Below are 19,003 nucleotides of genomic sequence, written 5' to 3'. Positions count from 1 at the left end.
CATCATGTTTGAGGTGTATGAATATGCAACAGGTTATTGTTTTTAAGGGTTAATCCTCTGTTCACGTGGATCCTTTTTTGGGCTTAGTTTGCCCAGAAAAAGGTACCCAGACTGTCCATAACTCTTTGTTTCTGTTGTCTCATGTTGTCCTAATCCAAATTGTCCAGATTATTATTACTCTAATTATATTGCTATTTTTATAACCATTTTATTACTATTAAACTTTTAAAATTTTAAAACCAAGTGACTGACGTTTTTCGCAGTCATGTAAGCAGATACTTCCCTTGGCAATTCCCAGTGCTGGTGGTAACAAGGCTCTTACATCTCCCTGTAGATGTGACTCTGACACTTTGGTATGGACACACAAACCATTTCCAAGAATATTTGGAGAGCATGCAAGCAATATTTTTACTTTCTAAAACATTCCAGTTTTAGGGTTGTGTGACACAAAAGCAGAGCTGGACTTTCCAGTTCTGTAAATGTTAATACAACAGTGGAGGCACAGGCAGTCTGGATGCACTGCAGGAGCACAGAGGGTTCTTTTGCTGTCACCAGTGTAATGGGAAAGAAAGGAAGAACCAGTGGGATCCTGGGCTCCTAAAAGTCCTGGTTTTAATCTCTTTGCCTTTCCAAAGCAGGAAGTTCTTACATTCTCTGGGGCTCTAGCAATCCAATAATTCCCTGGGGCTCCAACTGTGTAGGCTGATCCCTGTAAGCCCTGCTGGGTTTTTTTGGTCAGGAAGGGCCTGGTGATCTCCTTGGCTACAGCACAGTGCCAGGACCTTTCCTGTATTTCACTACCTTTTCAAGCCAGTCCTTATGTCCCTACTGTTCTGTGGTCCCAGGGTAGGGTGGAAGTGGAAATGCCTGGCACTGTGCACACCTCTCACACCTGCCCAAAATGAATATTTTGCCAATATCCTGAGTCCCAGTGGCAGAAGACTGGGTAAAGAACAGCAAGTGAAACTGGAGCACAGCAAGTGAAACTGGAACACAGATACTTCCTTCTCTTGCAGTTTTATTTCACTTACCAAAAAAAAAAAAAAAAAAAAAAACCAACACAAAAAACAACAACAACAAAAAAATCTAGGGTGGGACAACATGGGAAATCAGGCAGGAAGGTCCTGCCTTTGGTTCCCACAATGGGAGTTCAGAAGGGCTGATTCTAAGTGGCTGTGTCTTCCTCCTCCTCCTCCTCTTCCTCTCCCTTTGAGGCATGGGCCTCGTAGATGACAGCACAGACACCGGCCAGCCAGGCTGCCATGGTGCCAGCAAGGAATATGCAGAAGCCAACGAGGCCCAGAAAGATATAATCCTGCTTGTGCAGCTGGGTCAGGCAGCTGAAGTGGAGCTGTGCCTCTGCTGCTGGCATCCTCAGGGCACGCAGCCCTGCTGGGGTGTAGCAGGTGATGTTGTCAGCATCTGCAGAGAGATGAGCAGAAGCAGGACTCTCTAGCCTGTATCATAATTCAATGAATAGAAGTCCTGGTAGAAAAATTAGAAAAATTATGGGAGTGCTTGCTAAAAGCCTGAAAAATAGCTGCAGACTTCATGCCCTCCCCACCTCTCCTCCATGGCTTGGGTAAAATCTGACAGCCAAACTCATGCCAAACCTGTGCTAAACCCTTGCCAAACCACAATTCCCAGGTTGCCAGAATATTTTTGAAGTGTTGGCTCCATGGGATAATATTGCCCACTGGATTATGCCACTGTGGCAAACTGCTGTCCCTGCCCTCCTCATCTCTGCTGATTGAGCACTTTCATCTTCACATAAGAGCACCTGTGTTTGTTGTTTCTTTTTAAATCTCAAACACCTTCTGAAGTGATACAGCCCAGATTATGCTGGAATAACGAGGCTGCTGTGGGTTTGATAAGGAGGGTGGGTTTGCAGTCAGGCACAGTCGTACCTGCTCTGTGAGGCGAGCAAAGACAACTCATCAATGATTCAATTCCACTGAAAAAACAACCACACCCTGTCATATTGCAATATCTGCAGTGATAAAACAGATGCTGCCTGCTCCTTTTCAAGTTAGTGAAGGATCAATGTGGTGCAGGGTGTGCCCCCAGCCATCCTCTGCAGGTTTTGAGCCCCACAGACACGGTCACTGTGGTGGGCACAGGCTGGGCACTGCTGGATGGACAGGATGAAAGAGCCTGAGGGAAAGCGAGCACTGCTCCATGCATGGGGTGGAATGGGAGTGGTGGAGGGGAATTTTTATTGCATTACACTGTATTGTATATGGCTGAGTGAAGTTGTTCATGCTGATGTTGCTACTGGCCCTGAGTAAAACTGAAGAGCTTTAATATCTTTGTCACCCAAATCCATCCAAACTTGGGCAGCTTTATGTCAGCCCCCAGGCTGAGCTCAAAACTCTGATGCACAAACATTTCTGAAGGTCAGGAGCCTTGCTAAAGGCCAGGCTGGGGTCTGCTTGCAGCAGATTCCAGGGCTCTGTCCCAGTATCCCTTTGGCCTGGAACAACCCTCAGTTTAAGGCTGCATTTCCCACTCCTCCCCTCCCCAACAGGCTGCAGTGAGCTTTATTCTCCTGTTGCAGGGTTCAGTGGGTTATCTCCAATCTCACTGCTGAGAGCTGTACTTTATTCCACTGTCCCATAATTGCCCGTATGTGAAAAAAGAAACCCTTTATTGTCTATAAGGAGCTTACTACATCTAATAAAGACACTGAGATGTCTTTAATTCAGTTCTGTCCTAACACCAGCTTCCAGCTGCCCTTCCCTTTTTTCCCCTTGGGCTCTTCTGTAGCCCTTTCTTATTCAGTAGACAGACTTTCTCAACCAATTTTTCTCTTGCAGCTCTCTCTCACCATTTGTGCCCTGCATTACTGAAACCAAAGCTTTTCTTGTTCATGTGAGCTGTGCTCTGTCTCTTTCCAGTCTGGAAAAGCTAAGTCCATGTGCTGCAGCTGCAAAGCAAAACATCACCCTTGGGATCAGTGTTTTTATGGGAAAGGGAAGTGGTGATTGCCCTGCCTCGGCCTCCCCAAGGCCCAGTTTTAGAATCTCTCAATATGAAGGACAACAGCTGACTTTGGGGTGGAGACAAGGCAGGACATTCAGAGCAATGATTTTCCCAGCGCACATCTCCCTGGAGCTGTGTGGGGCTCCTCGTTCTTGGTGCTGCTGCCATGGGGTGCTGTGCCCCCAGGGACACCTGAGGCTGGATCCAGGTGTTTTCGGGAAGCAGCAGTGTCCCAGCTGCACACTACACCTCCCTGGCTGCCCTGGGGATGTGAACAAGAGGCATTTTTCATGTGTGTAACCCAGCTGCCCCATCCCTGGTTTGTGTGGCAGCAGAAAATGGCATGCAGTGGCACAGCCCCGTGAACTGAACTTTTGGGAAGGAGAGCAGAGGTCTCTCTCTGTTCCACACACATCTGTGCTCACACAGCCCTCACCTGGAAAATGCACATCGCTCTCCATCATCCAGGTGATGAAGTCCAAAAAGGAACAGTTGCAGTGCCACAGGTTGTCACTGAGCCCCAGAAGCCTCAGGTTGGGCAGGTCCCGGACAGTGCTGGTGTCCAGGAAGGTTAAGCCCGTCCGGCTCACGTCCAGGTGCCTCAGCCAGGTATTGTTGGCAAAAGCATCCTTCTCGATGGCCACAAGGTTGGGATTGTCCGAGATCTTCAGTACCACCAGGCTGAGGAGGTGGGAGAAGGTGCTGAAGGTGACCTGTGTGAGGCTGTTGAAGCTGAGGTCCAGATAGACAAGCCTGGCCACGCCAATGAAAGTGAAATCCAGGTCATCCCCCAGGAGGTTCTTCCTGCAGTCCAGATAGACCAAATCAGCCAGGAAGCTCAGTTCCACTGCTGGCAGGTACGAGACGTTGTTTGCTGCCAGAATCAGCTGCCTGGTGTCCAGAGGGATGTCCACAGGGAACTCCTGCAACTGCTGCCCGGTGCAGTTCACCTCCAGGTACTGACAGCTACACCTGCTTGGGCAGCTGGTCCCCCGTGATGCCATCCCCAGGAGAAACACGAGGCTCAGGCACCATGGGCTACCTGAAGGAGACATGGTTTGAGACCTTCCAGGCTGCTTAGCCCTTCATGGACTGCAGGCAGCCCTATGGCAGCTGCACTGCCCTCCCAGCCGTGCTGAGGAGGTGTCCAGCTGCAAGGCTGTCGGGAAGCACTTTGTGGCTCACCTGAGCCCTTGGCAGGGTGCCCAGCTGGAAACCGAGCCTGGTTTTACACGGGCAAGTGTGGAATGGTGGCTGGAGCGTGTCTGTCTCGCACTCGGTGCCAGGTGACACCTCCGTGATGTCAGTGGCTTGCAGATGCTGCCTGTTTTCAGGGACACTGCTGTGACCTTGCTGACCTGCTCCCAGCTGGGTGGAGGAGCGGGAAGCTGTGCATGGTGTGAGAGCATCGGAACTTTGTGGGGAGAGTGTGAACAGCCCCAGTTTTATCAGGAATGGCGTTGTGAAAAATGCGTATTTTATGATTGGCTTTTTCTCAAATATTCAGATGAATATTATATGTTATGTTAGAAAGTTATGCTGTATTTGTTTTCTTAAGTAGTGTGTTAAATATAGTTTTAGGGTATAACATAAGGTTAAAAATAAACTATGCTATGTAGGATACTTTTTTCCTAAATAAAGGACTGGCATAGAGATATCAGCCACAGGACACCTCAATCTTTCAGAAAAAGAGAATTTATTGCTCCATTATCAGAAGAAATTAATTTCTTCCCACCTCGCTCAGCCATGAAGATGCCGTCAGGATTCAGAGGGAGAAATTGACGATGACCAGACAGAATCTTGTGTGTGAATGGAATTGATGCATCATGGATGAGGTGTATGGATAGGCAACAGGCTGTTGTTTTTAAGGGTTAATCCTCTGTTAATGTGGGTCCTTTTTTGGGGTTTATGTTGCTCAGAAAAAGGTACCTGAACTGTCTGTAACACTTTGTTTCTATTGTCTCATATTGTCCTAATCCAAATTATTATTACTCTAATTATATTACTATTTTCATAACCATTTTATTACTATTAAACTTTTAAAATTTTAAAACCAAGTGATTGGCGTTTTTCACAGTGTCACACTGCAAGTGGTGGTACTAGTTAGGCAAAAGTCCTGTGCAATGCTGGGCTGGCATTGTCTCCTTCCAGGAGCCAGGAGGTTCTATCCCATGTGGAGTAGCACGTCCAGGTCCGGGGATCTCGGCACAAGATGTGGAGATGTTGGAGCGGGTCCAGAGAGACCATGAAGAAGCTCAGAGGGCTGCAGCAACTCTGGTGTGGGGACAGGCTGAGTTGGAGCTGTGCAGCCTGGAGAGGATTATAGTACCTCATCTAAAGGGTTTTTGGAAAGGAGGAAGAGCGACTCATTACACGGGCAGGTAATGAAAGAACAAGGGGGAATGGCTGCCAACTGAAAGAGGGCAGGTTTGGAGTGGATGTTAGGGAGAAATTCTCATCACCTGTGAAGGTGATGAGGCACAGGATGCCCAGTGAGCATGTGGCTACCCCACCCCTGGAAGTGTTCAAGGCCAGGCTGGACAGGGCATGGAGCAACCTGGGATAATGGAAGGTATCACTGCTCATGTTAGGCGGGAAACTAGGTGAACTTTAATGCTCCTTCCAGGGATTTTATGACTCTTCCAGAGGCCGTGCCAGCCCCGCCTGCCAGCACCGGAGGGACGCGGCGGCCTCACTCCGCCCTTCCCCTCACGGCCAACGGCCACAGCGGGCGGGGTCTACTAAACCACGCCCACTCACGACAGCGCGGCCGCTGATAGGCTAGGACAGGGCGGGAAAGCGCTGAGCCCTGCCCCTCGATGACGATGCGATCTCTGATAGGTCAGCGAAAGTGCGGGGGCGGGGCGCGGAGGTTTCAAGCAGCGAGCGCGCACCGGTCTTGCCGTTGGGTCCCCGCCGCGTCCCCGCCGCGTCCCCGCCGCCGCCGCCATGGAGACCATGACCTTCCCCCGCTACAGCCCCGACGACATCATCAGCTACCTCCGCTCGCACGTCCTGGAGGGCGCCGAGGCCCGCAACCTGGTCAAGGGCGACGTGTTCGGCAACCCCAGGGTGCGTGAGGGGGGCGCGGGGCGGCTCCGTGCCCCGCTGGCTCCCGTGTGGGACGGGAGCGCTGGCCCGGCCCGAGTGACCGCGGGGCTGGGTGGAACGGGCTCGGGGTGGGCTCGGGGCTCTCTTCGGGCTTCGCCGCGGTGTCAGCAGCAGCACACGGCCCGTCTTCCCCAGTCCTGTGTCAGCTCGGTAAAAATAGCCACGGTGTCTAGTTCCAACATCTTGCTTTTAAACATTTAGTGCTTTTAAACCCCTTACTGTTTCACCCCCGTTCATCACTCTGAGCATTTCGTGTTAGTGAGTGGAGGAAAGTGGCTTTAAAGCAGAGTTGATGCCTCTGAGTGATTCCTGGTGCTGTTGTTGCTTGTTTTTGAGCCTGCGGTAAGGGGGGGTCTGGCCCTGCTTGTTTGGATGGTTTTTAAGAAGCAAAATTGATCATGGATTAGTGCTATAAATGAAAAATTGCTTGGCTTGTAAGTGATTTTTTTTTTTTCATCTTCGTGTTAATAATCTAATGAAGGGCTCTCGTTGCTACAGGATTATCATTTCTGTGAACTTTTTAAAGTTTTTGGCGTTGCTTGGTTTTGGATACTGCTCAGCAAGCAGCAGTGTAATGAAAACCAATGCCAAGGCATACACAGTCAGGGCTGCAATTGCCCGAGCTGACTGCTGCCCCATGAAACTGAATTATCAACAAATAAAGCTTGAACTGAAAAATGTTGAAAGTGAAACTTGGTTGTCTCTGTTGGTCAGTGGATTCAGCCTTCATGTGTTAAAAGCTGAATGCTTTCATGGCCTGGCCTGAGAGCCCCCAGTCATCTAACATATGGAATCCTGATTCATGTAATCTCTTTCTGCAGCTTGAAGTTTTACACCTGATTTACCTGAGAATCCTGCAGAAAGTGTGTGGGATCCGACTGGAGCACGCCTACATGGTAGGGCTGCCTGTGGCAGGGGTGGTGGGATGCGAAAGGAAAAAAATATTGGATTTACCTGTTCTTTGGGATGCTAAGGGTGCCAGAAATGTCTGTGAGGTCCAGGAGGGAGTGGACAAGCTTTTGGAGGGACACCATGCCTTGGAAACCCATACTGGGCTCCTGCTAGAGGAGGTTGGACTGATCTGGAAGGAATGTAAATGTTGCTTTTTATATTTGATCATCTCTACTCCTCCATTAACTGAGAGGAAAGTGAGGAGAGGCTGATACCTAAATTGACTAACAGTTAATTTACTTACTGTCCCTGGTAGGCAAGAACTGATCCTTGAAACTGAGAGTAAATGATTTTGTCTCATGGCTTTTCAGGATAAACTGAAAGGGAAGAATATAATGTGCACAAGGTAACTCTGTTCTTCCCGGGCAGTGCCAGCAGCTGCCATGCTGTGCTGTGAGGTTTAAAATGTCAGAGAAAGGGGACAGTGTACCACTACATTCTCCTCCTGGCTTCTCCATGAAGCAGCTGAGTGTGTCAGTTTTGGGGTGTTTAAAGAAGGAGCTTCTTGCTGGTAGCTGTTATAATGTTGTGCTGCACAAGTCATGAACAAAATGAAACAGAGTTTAGATTCAGTTCCAGAGTTTGTAATGTTGCTGCTTTAGTTATTATTTTTTTTTTTTTGTCTTTTCTAGCCAAAGTTGACCCTTAAAATAGTGTGCTATTTACTTTGTTGACATTTTCAGCCTTTAATATCCTTTCCCTGTGGATGGGAAGATCATCCTCAGTGTTCCTAATCTATTGGAATTATTTAATGCTGTGGAAAATACTGCATAATTTTTGTTGTAAGTATTCTCTACTTATGCACTGACTCTCTTTTTACTCTTACTACTCTTTAGATGCCCTTCAACGTTGACATCATGTACCCACAGATCCATGAAGGCTTTCTACCTGTCTGTAACTTGTATATCCACATGTAAGTAGAAGATGCTTTCCTTGTGCTTGCCGGGCAGATGTTCTGGGATGAGAGGACAAGATCTATTTTGTAGCAGATGTGTACAGGACAGGAACAGAGCCATGGTGACAGAACCTGAGTGACAGTCACTCAGCCGAGGTTGTGTTTTGTTCTCCTTGCAGGGAGCGCTTGCTGCCCATGTGCCGGATCAGTGACTTCCAAATTGCTGATGTTTTAAACCCAAGTAAGCAAGTGCTTTGTAATCCTTGTGTTTCCTGGGTGCTGCTTGGTGTTCCAGGTGCTTTTCTCCTTGGGCATAGCCAGATTGGTATCTAGTGTGGAGAAATGTCCTTCTGGCTGCTCTTCTTAAGCTGGTTCTAGTGGACAGCTCTTATTCCTTATGTGGGCTGGTGCAGTCAGTAACTGAGGGCAGCTTTGAATGCTGTGAATCTGTTGAACTGCTGGTCTGGAGGTAGGCTGTGACATACTTATAACAGTGTAATAATAGATGGGGATGAAAATTACCCTGACAGCTCTGGAATGCTTTAGGATTTCTTATGCCTGTGCTCCACTCCTTTCAATACCCAATTGTGATTCTGCCACAACACAGACTTGGAAAATGCTGCTCCGAAGAAATCTTTCACTTCTGGATCTGTCTTGTCTGACATTGAAAGCTTTTGTAATCATCTTTCAGAAAGTTTGCTTGGAATAAAGACAGAAAGTCCCTGCAGTTCAAATTGCTGCCTTCAGTTTGGCTGATAGCTACAGAGAAGTTCTCTCTTCAGAGCTGTAGTTCAAGATTGACACCCTTTCTCCCTGGCTTCTGTTTGAATGGGAGGCTGTGTGTTAACAGCCTTTTCTCCCAGGTGCCACTATTCATTTATAAATTACACAGAATTACTAAGTGTTGGTAACCAGCTGGCTGCTGGTTTTTGTGTAGTCTGAAATCTTTGTGAGCTGAGTGGGGGAAGAACTAATTTGGACTGTGTTTTGTAATTTCTGTCTCCTTGAATTATGCTTGGCCCAACTTTTTGGAAGCAATTGCAATGCTTTTGGAAACCAGCTCAGTGAGCTCTTGCAATTCCTGTTTCAGAGACCAAGAGGACAGTTCGCTTCTTGAGCGGCATCCTCAACTTTGTGAACTTCAGGGAATTCCGGCGTGAGGTCTACTTGGAGCTACAACAGAGCTATGTAAGATTAGGTGCTGATTTATTCCAGATGCCTGTAAAAGTATAGCTGATATTGACTTAGAACTAAGAGCATGAGGTTTGCAGTTTAACTTCAGGTTTGTGTAGCATGTTGGGATGTTAAATGTAGCCAAGTAATTCAGGAAGGTACTGATTTTTACTTAGGATATTACTAAAAGGGTTTTTCCCCCCCCAATATATAGGGGGGAAAATACTGTATAGATATATATTTATATATTATATATACACATATTTATATTTATATATTTCCTCTTACAATATATTGGATACTTCAGCCTGGTAAGTGAAGGATTGACGCCTTGTACCATTTTGAGAAAAGCTGGGTTGTAGGTGGCTTCTGTTCTGAATGTCTTAGTTCAGAGATGGTGCATTTCATGTGAAATAACAATGAGCAAGGCTCTAATAAAAGCCCAGAGAGAAACCACACTTCTCTAAAATTAAATATTTAACTTGCAGAAATTAGCTATGGAGAAAAACCAACACCTGGAGGCTGTGAATCGGGAGGCAGCACTGAAGCTGGAGAAACTGAAGTGAGTGTGAGGAGTAAGCACTGTGAGATGCACTGCTTGCCTTTCCTGCTCAGGCTGGATCAGTGGGCCACTTGTGTGAAGCTCAATAAGTCTGAGTGCAGAGCCCCATTCCTGGGTCATAATAACTTGGTTCAGTGCTACAGTTTTGGGGAAGAGGGGCTGGAATCTGGCCCAACATTCCCAGCACCTGGGGGTGCTGGTTGACAGCAGCTGAACAAGATCCAGGTAGCCAGGGAGGCCAATGGCACCTGGCCTGTATCAGCAAGTGTGGCCAGCAGGACCAGGGCAGTGACCATCCCACTGTGACACTTCCTGAGTGCTACATCCAGTTCTGGGCCCCTCACTGCAAGAGGGACATTGAGTGTGTCCACAAAAGGGCAATGAAGCTGGGAAGGGTCTGGAGCACAAGTCAGGTGAGTGGGAGCTGAGGGGGTTTTTTCCCTGCTGGCAGAGGAAAAAAAAAACCAAAAACTTTTAGAGTGTATGGTTGCACTGAGGGAATCCTGTGTTTGTATGTGGAGAATTAGGTTGAAACTTTTTGCTCTTACTTAGCTTTTAGTGATGTGTCTTTGTCCCTTCAACAGCTGGAGGAAGCTCATCTTTAACTTAATAGATGAGTAAAGTTGTCTGCCTTAGTTATTTGACATGTTTTCCACAATCTCTGTTTCTCAGGCCATTTAGCCCTGCTGCCTGTGTCTTTGCACCATTAAGTTTTGTTTTTGCTTGTGGATAATAGGATGAAGAAATGGCTAGTTTCCAAGAGAGCTTTCAATACAAAGTGGTTTTTTTCTGACAGCTGCTCTTGGTGTGTGCTACACAGGGGGTTCCCTAGCTGGGATAGGTCTGCACTAATATAAGCTATTTGTATGACAGGTAACATGCAAATTTCATAAATGAAAGTCACCACCAAAATTGTACTTTCATGCTTTGCTTAACATGATCTTTAAATTTAGTCCTCTGTGTTTGTGCCACTTCTTGCCAAAATAGCTCTTTAGATTATGCTTCAACTGCAAAATCTTACAAGCAAAGGAAAATAAGATATATTCATTTGAGACTGTCTTGCTCTGATCACTGAAGTTACTGGCTGTAAACTCTGTGGAGGCAGTGATTGTTTTATCTACTGTACTCTGACTGGTTTATAATGATGCTGGAACTGCCCAATATCTTTATTTTTTCCCTCAGCACAGTCCCAGTTGAACATGAGGCAGAGATCAAGCAGCTCACAGAGAGCATTCGGGAGCTGGAGCAGCTGCTGAGGCAGGACTATCGTCGGAAACAAGTAGGATCTTGTTCTGTGTTCCTCTGAAAACCTGCTGTGGGTCCTCACTTCTCTTGATTTTACTCCCTTCCCTCTAACTCAGTGGATAAAAGGGATTTTTCTGATTTAAAACAATGGCCATTTTAGCAAGATGCTGTTAGACCTCTCTTTGTTTCACTGTAAGAAATGTGAAATGTGCTTTAAATCAGACTTGGGGAGTACAAAGGTATAGTTGAGTCTTTTTTTTTTTTTTGAAATGAATTTCTACAATGACTTGGGAGATGCACATCACACTTCCACACAGGAAAATAGGGGTGTTCCTCTTTGTTTTCCATTTGAATTCAAAGAATTGGAACTGGAGGTGAGCCATGGCAAGAAATGAGGCCTAAGAAGGGTCACCCAAGGGAATGCCTGGCAGAAAGAATAGTGTTAACTGCAGGGGTGGCTTTTCAGCAGTGGAAACTTGCCTCTCAGGTCTCATAGATAACTTTTTTAGCTCCTTTGGGAGAAAGCAAATAATATTCTATGGTCAGGATTTTTTTTGTTTTGTCAAGTCCTGTCTCTAGTATTAGCATTATTAACCTCGTGTTTAACTATTATTTGGGACTTTATGTTAAATTATATTTTTCCCTGAAGAACAGAGCCCCTGGCAAAGAAAGTTGTGGGGGTATAATAACTGCCAGGGTCAATGTAGCCAATTTCTTATCCCTATTCCTAGTTACCCACTGCTGGCTGCCTCCCTAGTGCTTCCAGTGGTTTTGGTGACAATATTCTCCTTTCCTGTCCTTGAAATCTTACAGACTGCAGTTTTTTCTGCTGGTTATGGCATTCCAAAGGACCCATAAATGGGATTTCTCCTGTGGACAGATCTATGATAGAAGGATGAGGCAGGTAGCAGCTGTAGAGATGCTTGTTGAAAGCTTGGTGCCTTTTTTTTTTTCAGACAGCTTTGCAAGAAGTGACTTCTCAAAAGAAGACAGATATTGCTGAGAGAACCCAAAAACTGGTGAGTATACCTCTGTGTGGGTGCTGGCTGCAGATCAACTGAGAGATCATCTCTCTTTCTAGGATCAGATTATTCTTGGAATTAAGTCAGTAGAAATCTGGACCTCTGAGGTGCTGTGGGTTTACCTTGCATGCATAAAGTGGGGCTAATGAGGCAGAACAGGAGGTTTTGAACTTGCTGCTCTTCTCCCAGGGTGGCAGAGCATGGCTCTGGAATGCTGCAGTCACTGCCTCAGTAGCCCTAGGTCAGGAGTTCTGAGGGAGAGAGCTGCTGGTCATATGCAAGGCTGGATGGGGCTTGGAGCAACCTGGTCTGGTGGGAGGTGTCCCTGCCCATGGCAGGGGGCTGGAATGAGATGATCTTTGAGGTCCTTTCCAACCCAAACCATTCTAGGATTAGCTGGCAGGCTCTTGGTGGAAAATACCAGTTAACTGCTGTTCTTCTGCACCCCTGCAAGCAAATGTGGGAAGCAAAATAGGCTGTTGATTGCTTTGATTTGGAATGTTAATGCTGGTTAGAGGAATTTATTTTGAAAACTTCCTAATAAGGAATGACTACACACCAAAGAACCTGTCTAGTCATAAGAGCATGGCAAACCTTGCTACACAATTCCTCTTTGTTCACCTAATTACTAATAGTGAAAGTGTTTGTGTCATTAACTAGAATGAGTATAAAGTGTCTCTGGCTACTTTGAAAGAAGAACAAGAGCAGCTGAAATCCAAAATTGTGGAGAGTCCAGAAGAACGGAAAAGTTACAATGAGATGATGAAAGAGACTATCAAGAAATTGAAGAGATCTAAGGTGAGGTTTTCCTCTGTCCACACAAGGAGGTATTCTGTTAGAAAAAGCATGTTTTACTGGACTATCATCATCTAGAGCTGCTTCTTGAGTGATGGTAAAACACCAGCAGGACAGTGGTTGGTCTGAAATGAAATCACAGCCTCAGAAAATTGAAGGTTTGTGGTAGAAGTGGTGGTGTATTTTTGATGGGCTGTTTTTTCCTTTTTGAAAGGCAAGATTGCAGTCACTTGTAAAATCAGGTGTTGAACTTTTGAATCTATACCTGTTTGGCTGTTTGCTCTCCAGAGGAGACAATATTTTGTCAGCTCCCAAATATCTTTGTATTTAGAACATATGTTTCCTAGTGCTTCTGTTGTCATTCACTGTTCCTGGAATCAATGGCTGTCTTCACTAATGTGCTGAACACGGAGTTCCCTCCTAGATTTATTTATTCTTTTTAAAATTATAATATCCACTCATTTTTGTGATTTGAGATTGCTCACACTTCAGTGGTTTGCACTTTGCCTCTGAAGTTTTTTTTGTTCCAAAGGAATAAACTCAATTGCTGTAATTTCAGGTATGAAGCTTTACATAACTCTTGTTTAACCAGTGTAGAATTTCTTCACTGCACAGCTTTTTATTCTGAAAGTTCTTAGAAAAAGCTGATTACTGATTAATTCAGTGTAAAACACTTGTATGTCACCTTTATTTCTGTGCTTCCAAATAAATGCCTTTCTTTTATTACTTTTATTTATGAAGAGCTCATTTCACCACCTCTTAAATATTACTTCTAGTGTCTTTAAACAATGAGGGGAGGGTTCAAAGTTCAATTGCTTTAATTCTATATGAAAGAACTCTAAAGCTGTTTATTGATAGTCTTTTTCTCTCTTTAAAGCAAGAAGTTACTGAGAAATATGAAGGTTATAGAGATGTAGTTGAGGTTCTGCCATCATGCCAAGTGGAATTGCAGTTATACCAAAAGAAGATGGAAATACAGGGAGAAAACGTGGAGAGACTGGCCAGTGTATCATCAGAGGTCTGTATTATCCAAATTATATCCTGTTAGGGAGAATTTGATGTCTAAGCAATGTTCCCCTCTTTCCTTTTCACTGTAAAGAATGACATTTTGAAGTTTCCAAATTCTTTCTTAAAAATGTCAGTAAAACATTGCTGCTGCTTTGCTGGGTGGCACTAGCTAATGTACTATGCACTAGCTATTGACCACTTTGAATAGTCAAAGCCTTTGTTGCCATAGAAACCTGACCTAAAATAGTTGGAGCTGTCTTGGGGTTGTTGGTAGGAAATGATGGGAAAAGTGAAATCGAGTTTCTTCTGCCTTGAGAGTGGAAACTAAGAATAAAAAATTGTTACTTCAGGAAGAGTCATGTCTTAAGTGCCTTTAAATTTATTAATATTGCTAAGCCAGACATTCTCTGATGAAATGTTTGTCACAATGCAGTCCCTTGCTATTTGCCACTAGGTTTTGGGAGAATGCAGTTGTTAGGAGCAATTGAAAAATGGTATGGAGTCTTTTTGGGTATTTGTATAGCATGTGTTGAAATGAGTCTTGGCAAAAAGCTGTAGCAGAAGTCACAGTCACTTCTGAAAGCCATCCTAAGGGAGGAGGCCTTATCCATTTATATGTATTTATAATCAAAGACCAGGGAACTGGGATAAGGAGCTGGCAATCAGATCTTCAAAAAGCAGCCTTGTAATCTTAGCACATTTACAGGGTATGCTGTCTTGATAATTTCCTGCCCCCATTTAATTTATTTCTATTTCATGTATTTCTATACTTCTGTACTCTAGGCCAGAAATCTGGAGGACCAACTTGAGAGTTCTCAGGTAGAGCTGAAAAAGGCCAAGACAGATGAAATGTCCCTGAAGAGAGTGGTGACTGCCAAACACGAGAAGCTTGCTACAGCTGAGATCCAGCTTAAAAAGATGCGTGAAGATATTGAGCAGCACAAGTGCACCGTGCTCGAGTATGGAGGAGTTGATGTTTCTGCCTGATGCTGCTTTATGTCTTTGTTATGTGCTGCCAAAGTCCATGTCTGCTACAAACACACAGCTTGGCACTGAGGGGAAAATGAGCAGTGTGGGACAGCTCTGTATGAAGACCAGTAATGCTGCAGGCAGGGATTTGGGGTCTCAAATCAATAATTGCAATGTGACTTGACAGCAATTCTTTTATTGGAGCACTAATTTAATTTATAATGCTTATTCTTGATTCTTTTATCTTCTTAAAGAGAATGTCACATTGGGATAATTTTCCAACTTATCAGACTTCAACAAAGCCCCATTTGCCTTTCATGAATTTTTCATAATTTCCCTTGCCACTTTTGCTCATTATCAAAGATGTTCAAGACCCATGGGGAAATGGGGCTCGCATCTCAGAGGAGCATTATCCTGACATGATGCTTCTAAAACAAAAGGAAAAGTGTCATTTGATCAAAGCCTCTCAGCCCCTCTTCCTTCCTCCCATATGCTGAAGGCAGCACCAAACTGCAGCCCTGGAAGGTCCTGGCTTCACTGTGAGCTTAGTGCTGAGCTGTTAGGGAGAAAATTGATTTTTAAACAATTTTTATCTACACAGATAGAGAGGAAAGGGAATATGGAACGTTATTGGCTGTGGTGGAAGGGAGCTTCTTGCACATGGCTGCGAGAGTCACGTAAGATTTAGTCAGGCTTGAGGTTTGTGTGGTGTGCAGAATGGCACTTAGTGTATTGTACCAGCTAAAGGAGATTATTTGGGAGGAAAATAGGTTGGACATTGGGAGGGAATTCTGGACAGAAAGGTGATTAAACCTTGCAATGGGCTGCCCAGGGTGGTGTGGGGTCACTGCCTCTGGAGGTGTTCAAGGAAAGAAAGTGCCATGGTCAAAGTGACAAGGGGGTGTTCACAGGCTGGACTTGATCTCAGAGGTCTTTTCCGACTTAAATGCTTCTGTGAGAAGTAGCTTTTAATTTAGCAATGAAAACAACATAGTCTTACGCTCCTTTTCATCAAAAGTTGCTGCCTATTTCTGTTTTTAATGTATCAGGGTGATACATTGAAAACAGAAATAGGCAGCAGCTTTTCCCTTGAGGGATAAAATTAAATGCTTTGATAAGCAAGAGGGGAAGGGAGGTAACCTTGGTTGAAGAAAAGAGTTTTTGCTGGTGAATGAAAGAATATGTCCTGACTGTTCCCTTGAGGTGGGAAGGTGCATATGGGCTCCTGCTAAGGATGAGTTTCACTTCTTGCACCTAAGGTATTCTTGTTTAAAAATCACATTAATTTCTGAGAAAGTAAATTCTATATATCATTGCTTCTGGAAGCTGCTGGTTTTATGATCATAAAATACGAGGTTTGCTTCTGGTGGGCTTCAGTTTCATCTGGAATGAGTCAAAAGGCTCAGTACTAACTTTTTTTTTCTGTCACCTTTAGACATTTTAACAAAGTCCAGGAGAAGAGGGGTGCTGTGTATGACAAAGTTATGGCCATTCGCAAGGAAATCAAACAGAAGAAGGGCAAAATTGAGCAGCTGAAAGATGATGCTGAAGAAAAAGCAACAAAAGCCAAGGTGAGGGGGGTTTTTTAACCCCCAGAATCTGCTTACATTCCTGTTGTAGTGTGGACAGTGCAGTGATCCTCTAAGCAGCCTCCCCTCTGTGTTGTGAATGCTGCTTCTTAAGCCATGGGAGAGACACCCTTTAAATAATTTGAGTCCACCAGACCACTCACTTGACATTTTGCTTGATAAAGATTTAACTTTGCTGATGGATTTTTTTTTTTTTGCCTTCTTTATTTTCTCTTTCCAGGAAATACACCTAATTTTGAAAGCTGTATTGGACAAGTGTCATGAATCTCTCCTTAAGGCAGTAAAGACTTCTGCAGCCTCAAGAGCAGAAAAAATTGATGAAATAAGAGAAGGGCTGTTCAGCATTCAATCTTCTGTAAATGCTTCTTAAGCCTGTCTGAACTTGTGTTCTACTTTCATTGTGTTTGTGCTCATACCTGAACTCAAGAGCTCCTGCTTTGTATGGGAGGGATAATAATCCCAGGCAAATCCAGCTTTCTCCAAAACTATGTCAGAACACGTTTAGCTTTCCAGGCTGATCCTGATGTCATGAGCTTGCTGATGTGGATAAAAAAACACTCAGTTTCTGGTGTTTCACTCTGCACCTGCTTTTAGTGGTAATAATGCAAGTCCTGCTGTCACCAAAGTGCTCAACCTTTTAGACAGAACCCTGCATTTGTGGAAACTGTTCTGCAAACTTTGATCTGGGAACACCTGGTGCCTTGGTCTGGCTTGAATGTTCAGGATAAGTCAGTAAGAGGTGATGCTCCCCCACCATTATTCAATTAAGATGAAATCCTGACAGAGCAGTAGCATCCATCTAAATGCCAAATTACTCTCATCATAAATATTTGGAACTGTAAATGCTCAGAAGTGTCATTTTAATATCAGTTTAGTTAACAGAACACTCCCTCTCAATGCTTGAACTCATTGTGTCTGTTTGTGGGGTATTGAACCCTCATCAGTCTGTGTTAGGATGCTCTTAAATATAGATTGTTGTTTTGTACCTTAACTTGTGAGTGGTTTTCATTATTTGGAAAAAATAAAATGTTAATTTTTACACTAGTTGACATAAAGGTATTTAACCCTTTTTCACTTGGGTCTTTCCACACCCCTAACTAATTTGGCATAAGGTTTCAGCTGAAAAATGTTGCTTTGTACATTTGTAGGAATGTGTGCTATGAGCAGTCTTTTATGATAAAAGGAGGAGGAGCATTCAAACAATCTTTAAAATTTTAATTCTTCATCTCTAGAGGTGCTAGCAAGTCAGTTAGGAAGGGCCAGGGGCTTGTTCCTTCTGGAGCTCTTATGAAGGCATCAGATCCTTCTAAAGTTTTGCTTTAAGCTTTTTTTTTTTTTTTTCCACTGTAACAGAATTGTTTAGGTTGGAGAAACCCTCTAAGATGAAGTGCAGCCATTAACCCAGCACTGCCCCCTCTGCCACTAAACCCTGTTCCTGAGTGCCACCAGTGCACTTTGAAATATTGCAGTAGCATTTCCTTCCTTATAAAGACTGCTTGGGGAAAGAGATTCCCAAAAACTTCCAACAGGTACTGCAGGGCATTATTGCAATCAGCAAATCAAGATTCTTAGGCTAGAGACATCATGCTTGTGTGTCCCAGTGAGGAGGAATTTGCAGGACAAAGAAAAAGCTGGAGTCTGGTTCCTGCTCTCAGAGATTTTGGGTAAAATAAAAGGCTGCAATTCATGAAGAAACAAAAACCTGGAAATCAAGAGTTTTTCTATTTCCAATAGGTTCTTGTGCTTTCACTGTTGCTTGTTTGTACCTAGAATACTTACAAATAAAACATAACTAAGATATGATTTATCTAGAGATAATTGATTCCTAGGTGTGAATGGATTCCTACTGCTGCTTGTCAAAAACTTCTCCCCACCTTGACCATATGGCAAGGCAGTGGGGGGACTTTAGTGTGGCCTGGAGGGCAGGGAAGGGAGAAGGGTTTTGCTGAGGCAATACAGCTCCCTTTCCCTCAAGAGGGCAGTGTTAGTCAAAATTTTCTTTATTTTTTTTTGTTTGGTTTGGTTTTTTTCTAATCTTTCTGCCTTAGCTGCTGTTTAAAAGTGTAGCTTAATTTTTTTTTTTTGTGTGTGTGTGTGTTTAGTATTTCATATACAACAAAAAGCTTGTAGCAAGTTTGCATCATACTGCTTGAGCTGGCCACACTTGTTTGAAACTTGTGGAGTTATTAACCATAATCTGTACACAAGTTTTTAAAGCAGAAAAAATAATAGCGGCTAAGGTGAGAAATGGGTTAATAGGACACCTTAATCTCTTTATCACTCCTCTCTTGCCTTTACTCCAGAACGTGGCTGGAAAGCTCTTCAGAGCTGTCTCACAAGTCATATTTTGTAGGTTTTGGGTGACAGCAGGTGAGGCAGGTTTGTATTTTCCCATTTTCAGCTGCTGGGGCAGAAGGGATGAGCTGCAAGAGGAGCTGGTGTGCCGGCCGCTTGGTGGGGATGTTGGCACAGAGAGTGGCCCTGGATTCCTGTTCCATTCCTGCCACAGCTCTGCTGAGGAAGCCAAAGGAAAACCTGCTGAATCTTCAGCTTCAGGATAACAGCTTTTCAGCACTCATAAATTCTAGGAGCAGCCAGGACCAGGTGAGCTACAAGTTCAAACTTACTGACATATATTTCCATCTAAGGATACGACCCTTGATGCTGCCGAAGTGGGAGCTACTCTGAAAGAAGGAGCCTG

At 44.4% G+C, this 19,003-nt stretch overlaps 2 protein-coding genes across 2 annotated transcripts; one reads left to right on the top strand and one right to left on the bottom strand.

The window, feature by feature from the left end:
* Positions 1-781: 781 nt before the first annotated feature.
* Positions 782-4,037, bottom strand: LRRC52 (leucine rich repeat containing 52; the record flags this gene model as incomplete). The annotated part of the gene is made up of 2 exons (XM_084211841.1): positions 782-1,422; positions 3,419-4,037. The coding sequence occupies 2 exons, from the start codon at positions 4,035-4,037 to the stop codon at positions 1,166-1,168; spliced, it is 876 nt and encodes a 291-aa protein (XP_084067967.1). The 3' UTR covers positions 782-1,165.
* Positions 4,038-5,931: 1,894 nt separating this feature from the next.
* On the top strand, positions 5,932-16,672 carry NUF2 (NUF2 component of NDC80 kinetochore complex; the record flags this gene model as incomplete). Its single annotated transcript, XM_084211098.1, has 13 exons — positions 5,932-6,054; positions 6,915-6,989; positions 7,881-7,957; positions 8,119-8,180; positions 9,030-9,127; positions 9,601-9,674; positions 10,857-10,953; positions 11,876-11,938; positions 12,602-12,739; positions 13,614-13,754; positions 14,528-14,703; positions 16,149-16,284; positions 16,523-16,672. 13 exons carry the CDS (start codon positions 5,932-5,934, stop codon positions 16,670-16,672), a joined length of 1,410 nt encoding a protein of 469 aa, XP_084067224.1.
* Positions 16,673-19,003: the final 2,331 nt, after the last annotated feature.

Source organism: Fringilla coelebs (assembly GCF_963513975.1).
Source record: "Fringilla coelebs genome assembly, chromosome: 9".
Taxonomy (NCBI): domain Eukaryota; kingdom Metazoa; phylum Chordata; class Aves; order Passeriformes; family Fringillidae; genus Fringilla; species Fringilla coelebs.
This window is presented reverse-complemented; position numbering and strand designations above follow the sequence as displayed.